At 40.9% G+C, this 24,570-nt stretch overlaps 1 protein-coding gene across 4 annotated transcripts in view; it reads left to right on the forward strand.

Moving 5' to 3' along the window:
• Nucleotides 1-3,074: 3,074 nt before the first annotated feature.
• Nucleotides 3,075-24,570, forward strand: part of LOC133550083 (transcription factor Sp3-like) — a 29,978-nt gene continuing 8,482 nt past the window's right edge. For 2 of the 4 annotated variants that reach the window (XM_061896135.1, XM_061896137.1), the window contains exons 1-6: nucleotides 3,081-3,627; nucleotides 14,337-14,549; nucleotides 14,617-15,195; nucleotides 17,073-17,270; nucleotides 17,349-17,547; nucleotides 24,339-24,528. In XM_061896135.1, the coding sequence (XP_061752119.1) occupies nucleotides 3,565-3,627; nucleotides 14,337-14,549; nucleotides 14,617-15,195; nucleotides 17,073-17,270; nucleotides 17,349-17,547; nucleotides 24,339-24,528 (1,442 nt within the window). In that variant the 5' untranslated portion in view covers nucleotides 3,081-3,564. Of the gene's footprint in view, nucleotides 3,628-14,336; nucleotides 14,550-14,616; nucleotides 15,196-17,072; nucleotides 17,271-17,348; nucleotides 17,548-24,338; nucleotides 24,529-24,570 lie in introns of all 4 variants that reach the window. The other 2 variants (XM_061896136.1, XM_061896134.1) reach the window with 2 other exon arrangements.

Consider the following 24,570-nt stretch of genomic DNA (forward strand, 5'->3'; position numbering starts at 1 on the left):
TTTTTACCGCTTATTCTCTTTGGGGTAGCAGGGGGCGCTGGTGCCTATCTCAGCTACAATCGTATATTTATTTATATATATATATATATATATATATCATTCCATCCATCCATTTCCTACCGCTTATCCTTTTCAGGGTCACGGAGGGGTGCTGGAGCCGAACACGGCTCTATATATATATATATATATATATTTGCGGAATTCTACAGAACTCAGCAAACACATTTGGAACCTCAAAGACAATAATGTTGAATATTCAATAACATGGCAAATTCTTGCATCCAGCACACCTTACAACAGTGGTAATAAAAGATGCAACCTATGCTTAAAAGAGAAACTGTTTATTATATATCATCCAGATCTATCATCCCTTAACAAGCGCAGTGAAATCATTTCACCACGCCCTATGCCTGCCTGTACCCACCCACTCTGTGCTCTATATAAACCATTGTATGTGAATGCTTCCATTAAAATCTCCTGATGATTGAGGGAACCCCTCATGAAACAGTTCTGTAGAGACGAAGTAGTCTTGTGATTTTTCCCACACCTACATATATATATATATATATATATATATATATATTTATATTAATAAAACAGAGGCTATATCATCCCTACAAACCTGTTTTGCAGTTTTTTTTAAAGGGAAACCTGTGAAACAGGCTTGTAGGGATGATATACCTGTAGCCAACGATTTTTCCTGACCTAACATATATTCCACGCTACCTTGGTATTGATCACTGTATAACTGATAAACCAGAAAAACCTTGACTATATATACATACATACATATATATATATATCTCCTGCCATCCACCCATCTTCTTCCGCTTATCCGAGGTCGGGTCGCGGGGGCAGCAGCCTAAGCAGGGAAGCCCTGACTTTCCTCTTCCCAGCCACTTCGTCCAGCTCTTCCCGGGGGATCCCAAGGCGTTCCCAGGCCAGCCAGGAAACATAGTCTTCCCAACGGGAGGCGTTCGGGTGGCATCCTGACCAGATGCCCGAACCACCTCATCTGGCTCCTCTCCATGTGGAGGAGCAGCGGCTTTACTTTGAGTTCCTCCCGGATGGCAGAGCTTCTCACCCTATCTCTAAGGGAGAGCCCCGCCACACGGCGGAGGAAACTCATTTCGGCCGCTTGTACCCGTGATCTTATCCTTTCAGTCATAACTCAAAGCTCATGACCATAGGTGAGGATGGGAACGTAGATCGACCGGTAAATTGAGAGCTTTGCCTTCCGGCTCAGCTCCTTCTTCACCACAACGGATCGGTACAGCGTCCGCATTACTGAAGACGCCGCACCGATCCGCCTGTCGATCTCATGATCCACTCTTCCCTCACTCATGAACAACCTCCTAGGTACTTGAACTCCTCCACTTGGGGCAGGGTCTCCTCCCCAACCCGGAGATGGCACTCCACCCTTTTCCGGGCGAAAACCATGGACTTGGACTTGGAGGTGCTGATTCTCATTTCGGCCGCTTCACACTCGGCTGCGTACCGTTCCAGTGAGAGCTGAAGATCCCGGTCAGATGAAGCCATCAGGACCACATCATCTGCAAAAAGCAGAGACCTAATCCCGCGGCCACCAAACCAGATCCCCTCAATGCCTTGACTGCGCCTAGAAATTCTGTCCATAAAAGTTATGAACAGAATCGGTGACAGCCTTGGCGAAGTCCAACCCTCACTGGAAACGTGTCCGACTTACTGCCGGCAATGCGGCCAGATATATATATATATATATATCTATATCTATATCTATATGTATATATATGTGTATACCTATATATATATATATATGTATATAAATATGCATACATATGTATATATACACACACACATATACATATATATATATATATAAATATATATATACACACACATATATATATACATATATATGTCTTGACTGGATTATCCAGAGAATAGTGCTCGATACCGTGGTAGAGCGCAATATGTAGGTGTGGGAAAAATCACAAGACTACTTCATCTCTACAAAACTGTTTCATGAGGGGTTCCCTCAATCATCAGATTTATATATGTATATGTATACATATATATATATATGTATATATATACACACACATATATATGTATATACACATATATATACACATATGTATATATACATATATATATGTATACAAATATATGTGTATATATACATATATATGTATATATACATATATAATACACATGTGTGTATATATACATATGTATATATATATATGTATGTATATACATATATATACGTATATGTATATATGCATACAGACACATATATATACATACATATATGTATATATGTATACACACATACATACATATATGTATACATACATACATATATATATACATATGTAGGTGTGGGAAAAAAATCACAAGACTACTTCATCTCTACAGATCTGTTTCATGAGGGGTTCCCTCAATCATCATCTGATGATTGAGGGAACCCCTCATGAAACAGATCTGTAGAGATGAAGTAGTCTTGTGATTTTTTTTCCCACACCTACATATTGCGCTCTACCACGGTATCGAGCACTATTCTCTGGATAATCCAATCAAGACATATATATATACATATATATGTGTGTATGTATATATATATAGTCAAGAAAATTGTGATTGTTATTCCCACCGTGACTAATAAAATACGACAATTAATTATACTGTGTCATAGCTAAATGTATTAAGTTTGCATTGTAAAAATCTGTTTTTTATTTCGAAAGTGCTATGCACACTTCACTTGTTTAGGCAAACTTCTAATTGTTATCACAGTATTTCCTTTGGTGGAATAATTCTGAAATATACCAGACATCTATATATGACATATTAACACGGTGAACAAAATGTACAAAAGTTTACATTTCGACAAAAAGACATGCCACAAAATGATTTCCCAACTAACAGGAAGCGTGCGTCCTTTTAAAAGTGACTGACACCAAGGCGAGCCAATCACGTGTCCTCGGTTGGAATCTTGGACCAATCGCGACAAAGAAGAAAGGCGGGACGTCCTGTAATGCCATGCAAATGATATGGCCAACCTCGCTAGCCCCTCCCCCTTTGTGTTTCCCGCACCGTCAATCAAAATAGAAAAAAAAAAATCGACCCGAATTCAGCGATCAACACTTAGCCCGCCTATGATAAAATAATCATGTTCGGAGTCCTACTGAACACATAATCCCCACATTCACGCCATGAGCGACCCGTAAACACTTGCTTGAGTGAAACGGTGAGTTTGTTCAGTCTGCAGCGACGGCAGCGGGCGTCTCTTTTTTTTTTTTTCTTGTTGTTGCTCGGAGGCTAACTAGCTGGATGTGGTTAGCCGCCAGCAGAGCTAGCTGGCTAGGCTAGCTGGCCGCGGAGTTGATCAAGTCGCACAATCTCCGCCGCAAAAAAGTTGACTTTCGCGGTCGTCATCTTTTTTTTTTTTTTTTATCTGGCCCGCACAGAGTGTGGGGGGTGGGATGCGTGTGTGGAGGAGAGGAGGTGAAGATTACAGAGTTTTTTTTTTTGCCGCCGCCGCCGCTGTGTCTCCCCTGCTAGCGCCGCTTGAAACAAGGAGAAATGGCGTCCGCGGACGTGGACAGCAGTCAAAGCCAGTTCCTGCAATCCGCCACGGAAACGCAGGTATCCCCACATTTTCTAACTCGCCTCACATTCTTGCTTGTACGTGTCAGTTTTCAAATAAAACAAGACCTTTCAAAAAAAAAAAGAAAAAAAAAAGAATGTTAGTTGGCATGGGGGTGAAAGCAGCGCACACTTCCTGTGTTCCCCCTTCAATAACGGCCACCCACTTTAGCCCTGGAAAACCCGCCCATAGTGGGTAGGACGCTGGAGGCTGTCACTCGGCTCGGTGTGGCGGAGGACAGTCGGTGTATCCCCGGGGCTTGGCCAGGACGCCGTGCAGCGGGGACAACGTCGCCGTCCATAATGAAGAACAGTAGCCTTCATTTGTGGCGGAACAGCTGCCCATCCCCCACCCCGTAGCCCGCCTCCATTATGTTAGCTCCGCCAGCGTTAGCCACATTCCACGCACGAAGCGCGCAGTTGTACTCACATTTAAATATTATTTTCACCCTTTTTGGTATATCCACCTACTCAGTGGCCTAGTGCAGTGATTTTCAACCACTGTGCCGCGGCACACTAATGCCGTGTTTTTCAACCTTTTTTGAGTCAAGGCACATTTTTTTCATAAAAAAAAATACGGAGGCACACTGTTGTAGGCACAATACCAATGTGAGCAATTTGCAACCGCATATATATATGTGTGTGTATATATATATATATATATATATATATTCACACACATATATACACATATATATGTATATATACATATAAATCATAAATGGGTTGTACTTGTATAGCGCTTTTCTACCTTCAAGGTACTCAAAGCGCTTTGACACTACTTCCACATTTACCCATTCACACACACATTGACACACTGATGGAGGGAGCTGCCATGCAAGGCGCCAACCAGCACCCATCAGGAGCAAGGGTGAAGTGTCTTGCTCAGGACACAACGGACGTGACGAGGTTGGTTCTAGGTGGGATTTGAACCAGTGACCCTCGGGTTGCGCACGGCCACTCTCCCACTGCGCCACGCCGTCCATATATATATATATATATATATATATATATATATATATATATATATATATATATATATATATATATATATATATATATATATATATATATATATATATATATATATATATATATATATATATATATATATATATATATATATATATATATATATATAGGTGTGGGAAAAAATCACAAGACTACTTCATCTCTACAGATCTGTTTCATGAGGGGTTCCCTCAATCATCAAAAAAAAAAAAAAAAATCTGATGATTGAGGGAACCCCCCATGAAACAGATCTGTAGAGATGAAGTAGTCTTGTGATTTTTTCCCACACCTACATATTGCGCTCTACCACGGTATCAAGCACTATTCTCTGGATAATCCAATCAAGACATATATATATATATATATATATATATATATATATATATATATATATATATGGCTTCACGGTGGCAGAGGGGTTAGTGCGTCTGCCTCACAATATATATCTACAAAGTGTAGTCCTAAAAAGGTAGGCATTTTGCGGAGGTCTCAAGAAGGTACGAAATACAAGAATGTGTATAAGAAATCGAAATGTGCCCCCTTTGGCCAACATAAGTAATAGCAAGTGTGTGTAGGAAATTGAAATGCGCCCCCTTTGGCCAAAATGTATAACAAATATCCATCCATCCATTTCCTACCGCTTATTCCCTTTCGGGGTCGCGGGGGGCGCTGGCGCCTATCTCAGCTACAATCGGGCGGAAGGCAGGGTACACCCTGGACAAGTCGCCACCTCATCGCAGGTATAACAAATAATAAAACCATATATGTATATAGCAGGCTTCACGGTGGCAGAGGACAATACGAAGGTCCTGCAGTCCTGGGTTCAAATCCAGGCTCAGGATCTTTCTGTGTGGAGTTTGCATGTTCTCCCCGTGAATGCGTGGGTTCCCTCCGGGTACTCCGGCTTCCTCCCACTTCCAAAGACGTGCACCTGGGGATAGGTTGATTGGCAACACTAAATTGGCCCTCGTGTGTGAATGTGAGTGTGAATGTTGTCTGTCTATCTGTGTTGGCCCTGCGATGAAGTGGCGACTTGTCCAGGGTGTACCCCGCCTTCCGCCCGATTGTAGATGAGATAGGCGCCAGCGCCCCCCGCGACCCCAAAAGGGAATAAGCGGTAGAAAATGGGTGGATATATATTAGAGCTGTGAATCTTTGGGTGTCCCTCGATTCGATATCGATTCTTGGGGTCACGATTCGATAATATATCAATCAATCAATCAATCAATCAATGTTTACTTATATAGCCCTAAATCACTAGTGTCTCAAAGGGCTGCACAAACCACTACGACATCCTCGGTAGGCCCACATAAGGGCAAGGAAAACTCACACCCAGTGGGACATCGGTGACAATGATGACTATGAGAACCTTGGAGAGTAGGAAAGCCATGGATGTCGAGCGGGTCTAACATGATACTGTGAAAGTTCAATCCATAATGGATCCAACACAGTCGCGAGAGTCCAGTCCAAAGCGGATCCAACACAGCAGCGGGAGTCCCGTTCACAGCGGAGCCAGCAGGAAAACATCCCAAGCGGAGGCGGATCAGCAGCGCAGAGATGTCCCCAGCCGATACACTGGCGAGCAGTAATATCGATTTTTTTCGATTCGATTCTCGATTCAAAAACGATATTTTTCCGATTCGAAAGGATTCTGTATTCATTCAATACATAGATTTCAGCAGGATCTACCCCAGTCTGCTGACATGCTAGCAGAGTAGTAGATTAAAAAAAAAAAAACCTTTTATAATTGTAAAGGACAATGTTTTATCAACTGATTGCAATAATGTAAATTTGTTTTAACTATTAAACGAACCAAAAATATGACTTATTTTATCTTTGTGAAAACATTGGACACAGTGTGTTGTCAAGCCTGAGATGCGATGCAAGTGTAAGCCACTGTGACACTATTCCATCCATTTCTACCGCTTTTTCCCTTTTGGGGTCGCAGGGGGCGCTGGCGCCTATCTCAGCTACAATCGGGTGGAAGGCGGTGTACACCCTGGACAAGTCGCCACATTATCACAGGGCAAACACAGATAGACAGACAACATACTGTGACACTATTCCATCCATCCATCCATCCATTTTCTACCGCTTTTTCCCTTTTGGGGTCGCAGGGGGCGCTGGCGCCTATCTCAGCTATAATCGGGTGGAAGGTGGTGTACACCCTGGACAAGTCGCCACCTTATCGCAGGGCCAACACAGATAGACAGACAACATACTGTGACACTATTCCATCCATCCATCCATTTCCTACCGCTTATTCCCTTTCGGGGTCGCGGGGGGCGCTGGCGCCTATCTCAGCTACAATCGGGCGGAAGGCGGTGTACACCCTGGACAACCTCATCGCAGGGCCAACACAGATAGACAGACAACATTCACACTCACATTCACACACTAGGGCCAATTTTTAGTGTTGCCAATCAACCTATCCCCAGGTGCATGTCTTTGGAAGTGGGAGGAAGCCGGAGTACCCGGAGGGAACCCACGCATTCACGGGGAGAACATGCAAACTCCACACAGAAAGATCCCTGTGACACTATTGTTCTTTTTTATTATTTTTATAAATGTCTAATGATAATGTCAGTGAGGGATTTTTAATCACTGCTATGCTGAAATTATAATTAATATTTACACTGTTGTTGATAATATTCATTTTTGTTTCATTACTTTTGGTTTATTCTGTGTCGTGTTTGTGTCTCCTCTCAATTGCTCTGTTTATTGCAGTTCTGAGTGTTGCTGGGTCAGGTTTGGTTTTGGAATTGGATTGCATTGTTATGGTATTGCTGTGTATTGGCTTGTTGGATTGATTAACAAAAATAATTACAATTTTTAAAATAAAATAAAGATCGATTTTTTAAAAATGAGAATTGATTCTGAATCGCACAACGTAAACGATTTAATTCATATTCGAATCGATTTTTTCCCACACCCCTAATATATATATATACATATATATATTAAAGGTAAATTGAGCAAATTGGCTATTTCTGGCAATTTATTTAAGTGTGTATCAAACTGGTACCCCTTCACATTAATCAGTACCAAAGAAGTAGCTCTTGGTTTCAAAAAGGTTGAATAACCTTATGAGTAGGGGTGTGGGGAAAAAATCGATTTGAATATGAATCGCGATTCTCACATTGTGCTATTCAGAATCAATTCTCATTTAAAAATAAAAAATCGATTTAAAAAAAAAATAACAATGCAATCCAATTCCAAAACCAAACCTGACCCAGCAACACTCAGAACTGCAATAAACAGAGCAATTGAGAGGAGACACAAACACGACACAGAACAAACCAAAAGTAGTGAAACAAAAATGAATGTTATCAACAACAGCAACAATATTAGTTATAATGTCCGCATAGCAGTGATTAAAAATCCCTCATTGACATTATCATTAGACATTTATAAAAAACAACAACAACAATAGTGTCACAGTGGCTTACACTTGCATCGCATCTCATAAGCTTGACAACACACTGTGTACAATGTTTTCACAAAGATAAAATAAGTCATATTTTTGGTTCGTTTAATAGTTAAAACAAATTTACATTATTTCAATCAGTTGATAAAACATTGTCCTTTACAATTATAAAAGCTTCTCTCAAAAAATGTACAACTCTGCTAGCATGTCAGCAGACTGGGGTAGATCCTGCTGAAATCCTATGTATTGAATGAATACAGAATTGTTTTGAATCGTAAAAATATCGTTTTTTAATCAAGAATCGTATTGAATCGAAAAACTCTGTATATAATCGAATCGCGGCCCCAAGAATCGATATTGAATTGAATTGTGGGACACCCAAAGATTCGCAGCCCTACTTATGAGCATTGCATATATCAAAATAAAGGACCTGCTGTGTTAATTACTTGTTGAAATACCCTTTACAAAGCTAAAATCTACTAAAAACGACCACTTTGCTGTTGCCAAAAATTGATTCCAAGTTATATTTCCTAGTCCTTTGGTTCTCAAATAGGGGTACTTGATGGTATGCCAAGGGGTACGTGGGATTTTTAAAAAATATTCTAAAAGTAGCAACAATTCAAAAATCCTTTATAAATATATTTATTGAATAATACTTTTAGCAAAATATGAATGTAGGTTCATAAACTGTGATTAAAATACAACAATGCAATATTCAGTGTTGACAGCCAGATATTTTGTGGACATGTTCCATAAATATTGATGTTAAAGATTTATATTTTTGAGAAGAAATGTTTAGAATTAAGTTCATGAATCCAGATGGATCTCTATTACAATCCCCAAAGAGGGCACTTTAAGTTGATGATTACTTCTATGTGTAGAAATCTTTATTTATAATTGAATCACTTTGTTATTTTACAACAAGTTATTAGTTATTTTTATAAACTTTTTTCCAAATAGTTCAAGAAAGACCACTACAAATGAGCAATATTTTGCACTGTTATACAATTTAATAAATCAGAAACTGATGACATAGTGCTGTATTTTACTTAATCTCTTTTTTTCAACCAAAAATGCTTTGCTCTGATTAGGGGGTACTTGAATTCCAAAAATGTTCACGGGGTACATCACTGAAAAAAGTTGAGAAACACTGTCCCAGTCAACACATCTTATCTCTGTATAATGTATACAATACCTTTATAAGCATTACATATATCAAAATCCAGTACCTACTGTCCTGTTTACTTGTAGCAATACGTTTTTAGAGCTCAAATCTAACCAAACTACTATTTTGTTGCTGCAAAAAATGGATTCCAAGTTATGTTTTCGAATCAACACATCTTCTCTGTGCATAATGTACTAGAATACCTTTATAAGCAATGCATATATCAAAATCCAGTACCTACTGTACTGTTTATTTGTTGAAATAGCTTTTTTAGAGATCAAATCTACCCAAACGACCACTTTGCTGTTGCCAAAAATTGATTCCTAGTAATATTTTCAAATTCTCTGCATAATGTAATAAAATGCCCTTATGAGCATTACATATATCAAACATAAAGGACCTACTGTATTGTTTACTTGTTAAAATACCATTTACGAATCTAAAATCTACTCAAACACCACTTTGCTGCTGCCAAAAATGGATTTCAAGATATATTTTTGAATCAACACATCTGATCTCTTCATAATGTACTAGAATACCTTTATAGGCATTACATATATCAAAATCAAGTACATGCTCGACTGTTTACTTGTTGAAATGCCTTTTTAGAGCTTAAATCTACCCAAACGATCACTTGCTGCTGCCAAAAATTGATTCGAAGTAATATTTTCAAGTTCTCTGCATAATGTACTAAAATGCCCTTATGAGCATTACATTTATAAAAAATAAAAGACCTACTGCATTGTGTACTTGTTGAAATACTCTTTTTGGAGCTAATATCTACTCAAACGACCACTTTGCTGCTGCTGCCAAAAATAGATTCCATGTAGTATTTTCGAATCAACACATCTTATCTCTCTGCATAATATACTAGCCTCCCTGCTTGGCATCAAGGGTTGGAATTGGGGGTTAAATCACCAAAATAACTCCCGAGCATGGCCTCTGGTGCTGCTCACTGCTCCCCTCACCTCCCAGGGGGTGGAACAAGAGGATGGGTCAAATGCACAGAGTAATTTCACCACACCTGGTGTGTGTATGACTAACAGTGGTACTTTAACTCAGTGTTTTTCAACCTTTTTTGAGCCAAGGCACATTTTTATCCATTAAAAATGTTTTTTTCTTCTTGACAAAACCTCTTAATCAAGCATCTGTTGATTTCTGGTGGCTGGTTATTACAAAATGCGTTACTTCATTCAACACAATCGGGGATTGACGTCGCCAAGAATCAAACCAATTACGTGGCTTAAAAGGCGGCCGCACAAACCATTACGCTGCCAAAGTTGCGACACAATTTGGTTGTTTGATGTGCATGACGACGCGGTAACTGGTTTGGATTAAGTCTGTTGTCATTCTTTGATTGTAGTGTCATTTAAAAAATATTTGTCATCTCTATCCAGATTCTGAACTGACCACAACAAAAGCCCCTATTTTTAATAAAGCTTAGGCGGTTTGTGTTGTCGAATCTCTCGGCATAACCTGAACCGCGTCCCCAATCAATCACGTGGTACAGGCATGCAAAATTGCTGAACCGCGTCTTGAAGCGGTCACATGGTACAGCTGGCACATGTCATCATATCTGGCTCCTCCCCTCCATAAATAAAGCCTCAATACGAGCTTCGCGGAAACCCCCCTCCATTACATAACACGCCGCAAAGCCTCTGCACAACACTGCTATTTAGGTATAATTTTTGTTTACAGAAATGAGTCCATTTTATTTTTTGTTTGTTTAATTATTTAGGTTAAGGAAGTTATTTACCTTCCAGTTACAGCACAGAGCTAAACAATTCTACAGTATTGAGAACTAAATGTCTATATTCTTAAATGGTTTATCCATCCATCCTTCCATTTTCTACTGCTTATTCCCTTGTATCTCAGCTACAATCGGGCGGAAGGTGGGGTACACCCTGGACAAGTCGCCACCTCATCGCAGGGCCAACACGGATAGACAGACAACATTCACACTCACATTAGTTACTTGCAATAATAATATACATTATGATTACATTACGGCAGCACGGTGGACCAGGGGTTAGTGCATGTGCCTCACACAATACGAAGGTCCTGAGTTCAATCTCGGGCTCTGAATTTTTCTGTGTGGAGTTTGCATGTTCTCCCCGTGACTGCGTGGGTTCCCGCCGTGTAAAGGCTTCCTCCCACCTCCAAAGACATGCACCTGGAGATAGGTTGACTGGCAACACTAAATGGGCCCTCGTGTGTAAATGCTGTCTACCTGTGTTGGCCCTGTGATGAGGTGGCGACTTGTCCAGGGTGTACGCGGCCTTCCACCCGAATGCAGCTGGGATAGGCTCCAGCACCCCCGCGACCCCAAAAGGGACACGCGGTAGAAAATGGATGGATGTATAGTTCTTACCAATTATTTCTCATGTTTAATTAGCAGGATGCAGATTAGGGGTCGGCAACCTAAAATGTTGAAAGAGCCATGTTGGTCCAAAAATACAAAAACAAATCTGTCTGGAGCCACAAAAAATTAAAAGCCATATTACATACAGATAGTGCGTCATGAGATATACATTGTATTAAGAGGACTTAAAGAAAACTTAATGACCTCAAATATACCAACAAATGAGGCATAATGATGCAATATGTACATATAGCTAGCCTAAATAGCATGTTAGCATCGATTAGCTTGCAGTGACCAAATATGTCTGATTAGCACGTCACACAAGTAAATAACATCAACAAAGCTCACCGTTGTGCATTCATGCACAACGTTAAAAGTTTGGTGGACAAAATGAGACAGAAAAAGAAGTGGCATGAAACACTACTAGAAAGTCGGAGAAAGTTATACATGTAAACACACTACGGTGAGTTAAAAGACCGCCAGAATTAGTAGGACAAAACGGCGCTCACCAAACACTCGAATCAGTGAAGCATGTTTGATGTAAATAGTTTGCTTTATAACTATTAGGGAGGTTTGTGTCATGTTTGTCCTCCTACAGAAACCATATTAAAGCAAAAAAAATATATATTTTTTGCCCCTTATCTTTTTCCATTTTTCATAAATTTTTGAAAAAGCTCCAGAGAGCCACTAGGGCGGCGCTAAAGAGCCGCATGCGGCTCGAGAGCTGCGGTTTGCCGACCCCCGATGTAGATGAACGCTTTGTGTTTGTCTGCAGATAGTCAAAATATTTTTTGTCAATTGTTTTAATGTGTGGCACCTTCATAATAGAATATGTTGATTGACAGTCTAAAAGTAACCTACCTTCCTTTACTTGTTATTTTTTCAGTTGTATGCATTTTATGTGTAAAATGAAAGAAATAGCAATTCTGGAGAGAAAAATCCTAATTGGGTTTTTTTCTCAAAATTGTGAAGCCATACTGTCAAGGTGACATTTCCTGTTTTATGCAACATTTCTTTGCCCTCTGCAGAACTCATTTTTAGTTTCTCTTCTTACTCCATGCAAAGAATCAACCCCAAGACAGTAAAATGACACAACGAAACGTGATATTTGATACCGTTACCTAATTGGTTAATGGCGTGTCACTCCCTCTTATCAGTGATCACTTCCTGCATTGCTCTGTTAGCAGAGATTGAGTGTCTTTGTTCATGCAACCAACCTTGCTTCGCAACTCCCGCTTTCTTTTGATGGTGAAGGACAAAAGGATCTAACTAAATTTTTCATGAATATAGATTACGTGTCTATCACGATACAGTATATATTATTTTATTGCCCAGCTCTAGTTCTTAAAGGGGAACATTATCACAATTTCAAAAGTGTTAAAAACAATAAAAATCAGTTCCCAGTGGCTTGTTGTATTTTTTGAAGTTTTTTTCCAAATTTTACCGGTCTCGGAATATCCCTAAATAAAGCTTTAAAGTGCCTTATTTTCGCTCTCTGTGAAGACACTGGGCATTTCCCTGTGACGTCACACAGTGCTGCCAATGTAAACAAACAATGGGAATACCACAGCAAGATATAGCGACATTGGCTCGGATTCAAACTGGGATTTCAGCGATTTAAGCGATTCAACAGATTACGCATGTATTTAAGCAGATGGTTGGAGTATGAAAATATTGAAGAAGAAACTATAGCTATTGACGCTATTCATAGCCATGGTATGGCCGAATAGCTGCGTTAGCATCGCCGGTAAAATGTGCGGACCAAACGATCAGGACTTTCGTATCTTTTGACACTGAAGCAACTTAAATCCGTCGATTGGTAAGTGTTTTTTTCGCATTAAATGTGGGATCCATACATCTCTGTACCATGTCTGCTTTAGCACCGCCGGTAAATAGCATGTTAGCATCAATTAGCGTAGCATGTTAGCATCGATTAGCTGGCAGTCAACATCAACAAAACTCACCTTTGTGATTTAGTTGACTATCGTTCCAAATGCATCTGCAGGTTATCCATACATCTCTGTGCCATGTCTGCCTTAGCATCGCCGGTAAAATGTGGAGAAACTCCGGCACATTCAATAGGGGTCTGGCGGCAGACACTTTGGCATCTTCGGGCCAGTGGTGCAACTTGAATCCCTCCCTGTTAGTGTTGTTACACCCTCCGACAACACACTGACGAGGCATGATGTCTCCAAGGTTCCAAAAAATAGTCAAAAAAACGGAAAATAACAGAGCTAAGACCCGGTGTTTGTAATGTGTTCAAAATGAAAAGGGCGGGTGTGTTACCTCGGCGGCGTCACATTCTGACGTCATCGCTTCCAGCGCGATTAACAGAAAGGCCTTTAATTCGCCAAAATTCACCAATTTAGACTTCGGAAATCGGTTAAAAAAATAGATGGTCTTTTTTCTGCACCATCAAGGTATATATTGACGCTTACATAGGTCTGGTGATAATGTTCCCCTTTAAAAAATATGTTTTTTTTGCCCTTTCTTGTTGTTACCAGTTGCCACAGCCATTTTTCTCTTCCTCTTACTGCTTATCACCAGTCCGGAAAAATATGAGCGATGATGTCAACAAATGGTCGACAAAAATCGCTGCGCCCTTAGTCGGGATATGTTAAATGGGTAAAATAATACTAAATGATGTGAGTGTGAGGCACCAAGAGGGATGTCACTAGATGTACTGGACTACAAGTGTGAATGCACCCTGAAGCTAAGATTACATCTGCCTGTCCCTGCCACAGACGACAGATATGTCCGCCATTCAGTTGTCAGGGTCAGACCGCTGGGAGGTGTTGACGCCTGTCTCAGCTGGCAAAGAAGACCCAAACACGGGGATTATCACGTCCAATGGTCAATACGTGCTACCCATCGGGAGTCTTTCCAGTCAGCCTATCTATGTCACGGCGCCGGGGAGCGAGGCCACCGCCAATGGTGTGTCGGGGATTCAGTATCAGGTAACACATGTCATAAGTTTGTGTAGGTTTGTTATTGTAGTGCTGACCGACAACATTTCCGCCGTAGGTCATCCCACAAATCCAGAATGCCGACGGGACCCTGGCAGGATTTTCCACGCAAGCTTTGGATGACGGCACGGGTCAGATCCAGCTCCTCCAAGACGGCAGCCATGCCGGCATCGGTCTCTGCTGCGCCACAACGGCAACCACGGATCTCCTGACGCAGGCGGGCCAGGTGCAGTCCATCCAGGGCGTCAACCTGGCAGGGAACTCGGCGTACACGGGCCTCCCGGGCAACATCACCTTCGTGCCCATCAACAGCGTGGACCTGGAGTCACTCGGTCTGACGGCTGCGCAGACAGTCCCCATAGCAACGGCAGTGACGCCGGAGGGTCAGCTGATCATGAGCGGGCAGGCGCTCGAGGGTCAGGACGGCGGTGGTGCTAAGCAGTCACTAGTGGCGATCGGGGGCGACGGCAACCAGCAGCTCTACGTGCCAACATCCACCAACAACGCCTCGCAGCTTCCCGAGACCATCGATGGGACGGGGGTGCTGACGCAAGCCACCGCCGTGTCTGTGGGTGTGTCGGACCCCTCCTCCTCCTCGGAGAACTTCAACTCGCACCACCACCTGCATCAAATACAGGTCAGAAAATGGCAGCTTTTGCGATCCATGTGAAAGTGTCTAAGGATGTTAAAGGCCTACTGAAATGAGGTTCTCTTATTTAAACGGGGATAGCAGGTCCATTCTACGTGTCATACTTGATCATTTCGTGATATTGCCATATTTTTGCTGAAAGGATTTAGTAGAGAACATTGACGATAAAGTTCGCAACTTTTGGTCGCTAATAAAAACGCCTTGCCTTTACCGGAAGTAGCAGACGATGACGTCACCCGTGTGAGGGCTCCTCACATCCTTACATTGTTTATAATGGGAGCCTCCAACAAAAAGAGCTGTTTGGACCGAGAAAACGACAATTTCCCCATTAATTTGAGCGAGGATGAAAGATTCGTGGCTGAGGATATTGATAGCGAAGGTCTAGAAAAAAAAAAAAAAAAGTTAAAAAAAAAAAGGCGATTGCATTGTGAGCGATTCAGATGTTTTTAGACACATTTACTAGGATAGTTCTGGGAAATCCCTTATCTTGCTATTGTGTTGCTAGTGTTTTAGTAAATTAAATAGTACCTGACAGTCGGAGGGGTGTGTCCACGGGTGTGTTGACGCCAGTGTCTGAGGGAAGTCACGTCAGCTGCATGGACGGCGCAAGCTCCGCAGATCTCCAATAAGAGGCGACTTTTTACCACAATTTTCTCACAGAAACCTGCCGGTTGACAAGTGGTGGGGATCCATGTTACGTGTTTGTGTGGCTAAAGGCTAAAGCTTCCCACCTCCATCTTTCTACTTTGACTTCTCCATTATTAATTGAACAAATTGCAAAAGATTCAGCCACACAGATGTCCGGAATACTGTTTAATTGCGCGATGAAAAGAGACGACTTTTAGCCGCAAATGGTGCTGCGCTAATATGTCCCCTCTAACTCGAGACGTCACGCCCCGCGTCATCATTCCGCGACGTTTTCAACAAGAAACCCCGCGAATAATTTTAAATTGTAATTTAGTAAACTAAACCGGCCGTGTTGCCATGTGTTGCAATGTTAATATTTCATCATTGATATATAAACTATCAGACTGCATGGTCGGTAGTAGTGGGTTTCAGTAGGCCTTTAATGTTGCTTACTTGAAGAAAGTAAACAAAAAAAAACTTGTCTGTCGACCACCAATAAAGGTACTTTAGTTTGTATGCTAGGAAAAAAAACATTTTAAACAATGTAGTAGATTGTCTCGATACCAATATTTTGGTACCGGTACCAAAATGAATTTTGATACTTTTCAAAAAAAAGGGTACCACATAAAGATGATTTTTGGCTTAACTTTAACAAAAAAATCTTATGATATGTTTTAAAATATGGTTCTTACTGACTCAAAGAACAATTTTAGAAGAATGAAATTAAAATTAAAAGGCGTTAAATACACTGATCTTTTGTTGTTGCACTCAAAGAACAATTTACAGAGAGAAGGTAAAATAAATTGAATAGTAGTGAAAGAAAAGGTACAATTAAGTAAATAGAAGGTAAATAAAAGGTCAACGAATGTTAACAGGTAAAATTAAATAAATATAAGGTAAAAGAAAAAAAAACGGTAATAGACGGTCATAGAAGGCTAATAAAGGTTATGGCAAGTACAAAAATCGTTTATTACAACCATTTTCCCTATTATTTGATTAATCTAACAAACTAATCGATAGATTACTCGATTACCAAAATAATTGATAGTTGCAACCCTAACAGTGATCATTAGGCTTAGACAAACTTTATTGATCCACAAGGGAAATTAAATTATTGACTGCGGCTTTGGGAGCAAATAAATCCTTCAAATCTCACCAAATTGACTTTAGAGTCCAAGGAACTCGGTGAGGACGAAAGGAGGCTGCTTGTAGATTTACACGAGTCTGTGGCCTTGCAGGTGTCGACCTCCAACGCTACCGCCATCTCACAGCCCATCCTGCAGCTGTCAGGTGACACTCAAGGCCAGGACCTGAGTGGGACGGGAGCAGCAGGAGCTCAGACTTTGCAGAGCGTCCAGCTGGTCAACCCAGGAACTTTCCTCATCCAGGCCCAGACGGTCTCCGCCACCGGTCAGATCCAGTGGCAGACCTTCCAGGTGAGCATAACAGAAAGCACTGTGGGTAATATTCTTCCTTCCAGTCCACCGCAGCGTCACGTCTCTTCTGTCTGTTAGGTTCAAGGTGTGCAGTCGCTACAGGGGCTCCAGCTGCCTCAGGGTCAGGGCCAGCAGCTAACCTTAGCCCCGGTCCAGACTCTTCCTCTGGGCCAGACGGGTCAAGTCAGCCTGCCTAACCTGCAGACGGTCACGGTGAACTCACTGACTCAAGCTGGGGTCCAGTTCGCTCAGGGTGACGGCACTAACAGTCCAGCTGGTACGACACACACACACACACATTGTTTATATCAAATGTCTTGTTTTCCAATTCAATTTCAGTTGATTTAGGATAGCCCCAAGAGATGTAGCATCTTATTTTCTAGAGGGTCCAACACAAATACAAAAAACATAAAACAACCGTTACATAGAGTTTCCGCAGGTCATTAAAAAGCATTAAAAGTCATTATCGTATTTTCTGGACTAGAGAGGCGCATCCACTAATTTTGAAAGGAACAAAATACGGTTCCATATTAGCCAGACTGAACTATAAGCCGCAGATATATACCTTGTGAAAAGAGATATTTACACAGTAAGATTTTGTAAATTCTTATTGATACACTTTATTGTTTTCCAAATGATGTCTGTAACACAGACGGATGACCAAACAACACAGAAAATTAATCGTCATGGACCCACTAGCTGCTTACTTAAGAAAAATCCATAGATTAGCTGTACCTTTGTATAGACAGCAGGGTTCAAAGCTTTGGAAAAATGTTGCTATTTATAGTCCGGAAAATACGGTAGATGGATTTTGCAAAAATCCAGGTCTTAAATGGCATTAAAAATATTAACTTTGATGTCCAGAGGCATTAAAAATGTCATACAGTTGTAGGTGAGAAGTCAATTATTCGAACTATAATGAAAATAACCTGAACAACTTTGCCGCCATAGATAAATTGCTACTTTTGACTGTGTGTTTCTTTTCTTGGTCTTTGGCATCCAAACTTGATACTGTACAAGGTCTGGTATGGTCAGGAAGTGTAAAATGAAACGGCTCTGGGGGCCCAAACTTTGCCATTATTTGGTGACTATAGGCGTGTAGTCCTTGAATGTGACATCATGTCATGGTAATGAGGAAGCTGAGATTGTTTCTACACACAGGAGCTAACTTGGCTGACATTAGCAACTCCTGTGAGGCATTTCACGTGACCTACAGTGGCCTCGGATGGACAAACAAGGCAATTCTCACAATAGACTTTTATTCTCTGTAGGGGTGTAACGGTACACAAAAATTTCGGTTCGGTACGTACCTCGGTTTAGAGGTCATGGTTCGGTTCATTTTCGGTACAGGAAGAAAACAACAAAATTTACATTTTTGGGTTATTTATTTACCAAATTTGTAAAGAAAAGCTTTATCCTTTTAACATTGAGAACACTATAATAAATCTGACCACGTTAATCCACAATAAACTCCCTCAAGTTGTTGCTTTGATTAAATAAAATGAAAAAAACCTTTTTTCTACATATAAAAAGTGCGACATTAAACAGTTTCAAGTCAACTCATCATGCTTAATTTTTTACAGCATTTGGGAAGCCTGTAGTTGACTTTTATTATGTAAATGTTATATTTTTGTCAACATGTGATAGCAGGCACCCTGCCATTCAAAACTAGGCTGCTACATTACTTATGATTAATATAACTATAGCTGAAAAAATAGTACAATAGCAAAAGGAGAGACTATTCATCCCTGAACACCATGGAGTTTATGTTAGTTCACGTGAAATAACAGACAGACAGGGCTTTGCTGCCCCTAACACACACACACACACACACACACACACACACACACACACACACACACACACAGCAAAATGAGCTAACTTTACGCTAAAAGCTAATTAGCCTTCACCTCAAGCCAGAACTGCGAGCGAGCTGAGCTGCAGTTTAAGTTTCTAGAAGGTCAACAGGCTCATAGTGATGCTAGCAGTAGTTGTGACTGAGAGGTGTTTTTTATAATTTGGGGAGTGTACGCTGTCCGCTGCTAAACACATATCTGCTCGACGCTGAAGCATTGACTACATGAGCTCTGAATACGCACTGCTGATTGGGTGTTACATTGCTCTGAATACGCACTGCTGATTGGCTTTGTATGCAACCAATCAGATGGTTGTGTGGGCGGGACAATGCTGGGTGCTCAGACAGAGGCAGAAAGCAGAGCAACTTGTTAAGACTTTAGCTTACAAACTCGTTCGATACACCTCCGAACCGGACCGAAACCCCCGTACCGAAAAGGTTCAATACAAATACACGTACCGTTACACCCGTAATTCTCTGACATTCCCACAGTATATGATTAATAGTTCCTTGAGCTGCCTGACTCTTTACATATAGCTTGCTATCTACTGTACCCAATTTAAACAACTGTAAGGATGTAAAATACAATCTTTTCTAGATAGTTAATTGACTCATCATATTTTTAAAGCCTATTAGGATTTATCCAAATATTCTATGACATGTCTAAAATATTTAATTTAAATCAGTCATCTGTTTGCAAACATGCATCATTTTCATTCCTCGTGTGATGCAATTTTGTATTCCATAAAACCTCTTTAAAACCAATTTAAAATTGTATCCTGATTAAAAAGTGTAACCTTCAGTTTTTTGGTATTATAAGTCATACATTCAGATATATAAAATATATAGAATTGATAGAAAAACACAGAGAGCGATTGTAAGAGACAGTCCAAGGACCTCACCTACTGAGGCAGACTGCCCTGGAAGACCTTCAACCTTATTACAGGTAGAAGCTCTAGACCAGTGTTCGGCAACCCAGAACACTTGAAAATACAACTTGAAAAATATCTTTCTTGAGGTGCAAAAAATTAAAGGACTTTTTATAAGCGTTATAACGAAGGCCACACATGTAAGTATCTATATTAGCTATAATGGCCTACTATCAAAATGACTATATTGCAGGATAACGCAAATCATCGTTGACAAAAATGTTGCAATCTAATATTTATTCTACACATTTTTACAACTTTGTAAAACGGAGGTTTCTCAGAGGGTGAGATAACTCCTGGAAATTACTCGCTTAGAATGACCAAAGGCATATATGTGTGTGTCCATGTTAAAGGAAACTGCAGGCTCTCTTTTTCTAATGGATTTGAGACAATCTTTGGCAAGCTGTGTACTGTTTGTTGTGGTCTAACAGCACACAAACAACTATCAAAAATGCATCCAATACTACATACAGTTAATGTGTCATGAGACATGGAAATATAAATTAAATTTACAAAGGACATAAGTAAGGTAAATGAGCTCAAATATACCTAGAAAGGAGGCATAAAAAATGTTATGTATTAGTTAGCATCGATTAGCTTGCAGTCATGCGCTGACCAAATATGTTTGATTAGCAATCCACACAAGTCAACATCAGCAAAGCTAACCTTTGTGCATTCACGCGCAGCATAAAACATTTGGTGGACAATATGAGACAAGGATTGACATAAAACACGTAAGTTATAAATATAAACAAACTACGCTAATTTCAGGGACCGCCAAAATGTGTCGGACAAAATAGCGCTCGCCAAATACTATCATCGGTGAAGCATGTTTAATATATTTCCAACAAATAGGAAGGTTTGGTGTCATGTTTGTCCTCATGCAGAAACCATATTAAAACAAAAACATATTCCACCCTCCCATCTTTTTCTATTTTCATAAATGTTTAAAAAAGCTCCAGGGTGCTAAAGAGCGGTATGCGGCTCTAGCGCGGGTTGCAGACTCTGCTCTAGACCAACACAATGCCCTGTAATGGCCAATTGAATCACTGAGCACCTCCTTGAAAATGGTCGAATCAGACACTCTGATAAAGATCACACCCGCCTGTACCAAGCAAGAAACAACAAGGCTATGGCACACCCCAGGAGTAGATGGCCTCTTGTCTGCACCCTTCACTCCTGAAGGGCTCTCCACCGTCATTGACCAATTGAAGAGAGGAAAAGCCAAGGGCCCAGACAATACACCACCAGAGTTCTTCCTACACTGCGGCTAAAGATGGCAGCACTGTCTTAGAGAGTTTTGAGAGAGAGAGATTTGTTCTGCCTATACAAGCTGACACTACCAAAGATCTGGCAAAGGGCAACTATCATCGCCCTGCCCAAACCTAACAAACCCAAAGAACTACTGCCCAATCCAGCTTTTCTGCGTCTCCTTAAGGACTCTGGAGCAAATTCTCCTGGAGCGCATGGACTCTGTTGTTGACCTCAACTACCCAACCAACAAGCCAGGAACAACATCCTGCGCCGCTTCAAAGGGACCAAGACAGTCCACCTTAAGAACCGGCGCTCTTACCTTGGTGTACAGTACTGCGGAATTCGTCTCCCCTGCTTGGTACCGCAGCGGACATTCAAAGAAACAAGACTACCCCTTAATGATTACCGACCGGCTGCTTGAAATCCACTCCAACTGACCTCATTTTGTCTCGTTATCGCGCCAGCTGCCCTATGCAGAGAAAACCACACCCACAGACTGGTGAGCAAGGCCTTGGAAGAGCCAAGCCACCATCTTAATGATCTTGTTGCCTGCTCCAAAGAGATCGGTCACCAAACCCTGCCTTCCTGCCAACCATTCTTCCGCCACTCAGCCTTCTTCAAATTTTCACACCCTCCAAGCTTTGAGAACCAGCCGGCAGCAGACACAACGACCTGCCCAATTCTCAACGACCTGCCCAATTCTCAACCACACTGAACACTAGCCTACCAACGGGTTCTGACCTACCCCGCAAAGAGTAGGCAACACTGAACCGGCTACGGACAGGACCAGGCTGGTTCAATACCAACATGCCCCACTGGGGACTTTGCCCTTCTGCAGTCTGCCAGTCAGTACGTGCCCACGTACTAAATGACATTTCTCGAATAGTTCAGCTCTAATTAGGCATTCTATATCCCATGGAAACACCTTAATCCGACCGTGTTCGGTTTTTGAAAACTCGGACTAACTCACCTGGATTATTTGATTAGAAACAAGTTCTCTCGAGGGGTTTGTGTGTGCCCAAGGGCACCTTTCGTGTCGAACATATGCCAATCTTAACGCCCGGGATATAAACCGGAAGCAGATACCATTCAATAAAAACAGCAGCAATTGTAATGAAGACGAGACTGTCTGTTTGCTTCACAAAATAAAAACAGAACATTTTCAAGTGCATCGATGGTAGAAAAAAGAAACAGAGATTTATTAAAGAAGGTAGCTAAGGAAATGCCGGCTTAATTCGGACTCCTGAAAGAAATACCAAAGAGAATGAAGCACATACATTTGGGGGTGAGAAAAAAAATCGGTAAAGGGAAAAAACAACTCAAGAGGAGCGCACTTGCCGCAGATGATGTCACGTTATGGATGGGGAAATGCATTTTTAAACTCTCGCGGATTTGATTTGCCGGAGTGGCTAGGAAACACAAGAGAGTAACAAGCAGTAGAAAATGTATTAGAAAGGACGGATTAAAAAAAATAAAATAATAACATAATAATTAGTTGTTGTTTTTTTAAACTTGGGACTTTCCGCGGCCCAGATTTTGGACGCTGGCGGGCCGTCGTTCGGGGACCACTGGCCTACAATTCAAGGTGTATCAATTAGCATTTAGTTTTTTATTTATTATCGCTTTATTCGAGGATTTTTCTTAAGTGTTTAAAATAGGGGTGTAACTGTACACAAAAATTTTGGTTCAGAGGTCACGGTTCGGTTAATTTTCGGTACAGTAAGAAAACAACAAAATATACATTTTTTTATTATTTATTTAACAAATTTGCTAAATCTTCCACCAAAAACATTTTTCTTAGTGGAATATTTGATGTGAAGTAATCAGAAACTTGAATAGGTCAATAATTCATAATAACATTGATTTTGATTCAATATTATGTTTTGAGCAATGACATTTTGAAAGAAAAAAAAACTGCTTTGTTTTATTAGTCAACGTTGCAACTTTTTCTAAGTTAGCCTTTAAGCTTTTTTATCTCACTTTTGTCTATGTTTTTGTTTATTTTAATAGTATTTCTAGAATGTGCCGTGGGCCTTTAAAACATTAGGTGTGAGCCGCAAATGGCCTCCAGGGCTCACTTTTGACACCCCTGTTAGAGATAATAAAAAATAAAATCTGATAAATCTATGGGTAAAAAGCAGAGCCTGTCCACGCATGCGCGTTTATCATAACTCTCTGAAATGCTGCTGCGTGCAGCACTTTTTTTTTTGTTTTTAACCCCTTCTTAACCATGAACGTACATTGAAAATACACACAACCCTAACTTAAAATGCCGGACATTCGAGGCATTTATGAAACTCCACCTGGACAGCCTTGCAAAGAGGAAATATCCGGTAAAAAGAGGAGGTGTGGTCAGTCTATCGTAGCCCAGTCATTGCTAGCATGCCTTGTGTTTTTTTTTGATTGATTGAAACTCTTTTTAGTAGATTGCACAGTACAGTACATATTCCGTACAATTGACCACTAAATGGCAACACCCGAAGAAGGTTTTCAACTTGTTTAAGTCGGGGTCCAAGTAAATCAATTCATGGTGCCTCTGTGTGCATTGTTTACACAACGTGCGATGCGCTACTTAATATGTCCGTGTCGTTCGATACACCTCCGAACCGAACCCCCCGTACAGAAACGGTTAAATACAAATACAAGTACCGTTGCACCTGTAGTTTAAACCTTTTTATTAAATTTGTGTAAATTGTATTATTTGTTTAATAATCTTTATCATTCAGCTATTGTGCTTATTTATTTATCAACCAGTTTATTTTTTATTTATTGATTAATGTATTAGTTGTTAATTTGATATTAATTAATCACGTTTAAATATAATATCAATAATTGTATTTATTTATTCACACTTTTAGCTTATAATTACACATTTAGCATGTGTGTTCACTGATGAATCTATTTATTGATCCTACCTTTCTTCATCTATGTATTGGAGCATGGAAAATAAAGTGGACACAAGGCCTGCTGGGATGCATTGTGATGGTTTATATATAGTTTGTAGCAATGGCTGTGTTTCTGTGACCTCAGGGATCCAAATCAAGGAGGAGCCCGACTCCGAGGAGTGGTGTCTGAGTGGCGAATCCACGCTCAACTCCAGCGACCTCAACAACCTGAGGGTCCACCTGGTGGACGACGACATGGACGCCGCTAGCGGAGAAGGCAAGAGGCTGCGCCGGGTGGCGTGTACATGTCCCAACTGTAAGGAGTCTGGTGGAAGGTGAGTGACCTTTGACCCACATATTGCCCCCCCCCCTCCCGA

The sequence above is a fragment of the Nerophis ophidion genome, linkage group LG03 (assembly GCF_033978795.1).
Source record: "Nerophis ophidion isolate RoL-2023_Sa linkage group LG03, RoL_Noph_v1.0, whole genome shotgun sequence".
In the NCBI taxonomy this organism is placed as follows: Eukaryota; Metazoa; Chordata; class Actinopteri; order Syngnathiformes; family Syngnathidae; genus Nerophis; species Nerophis ophidion.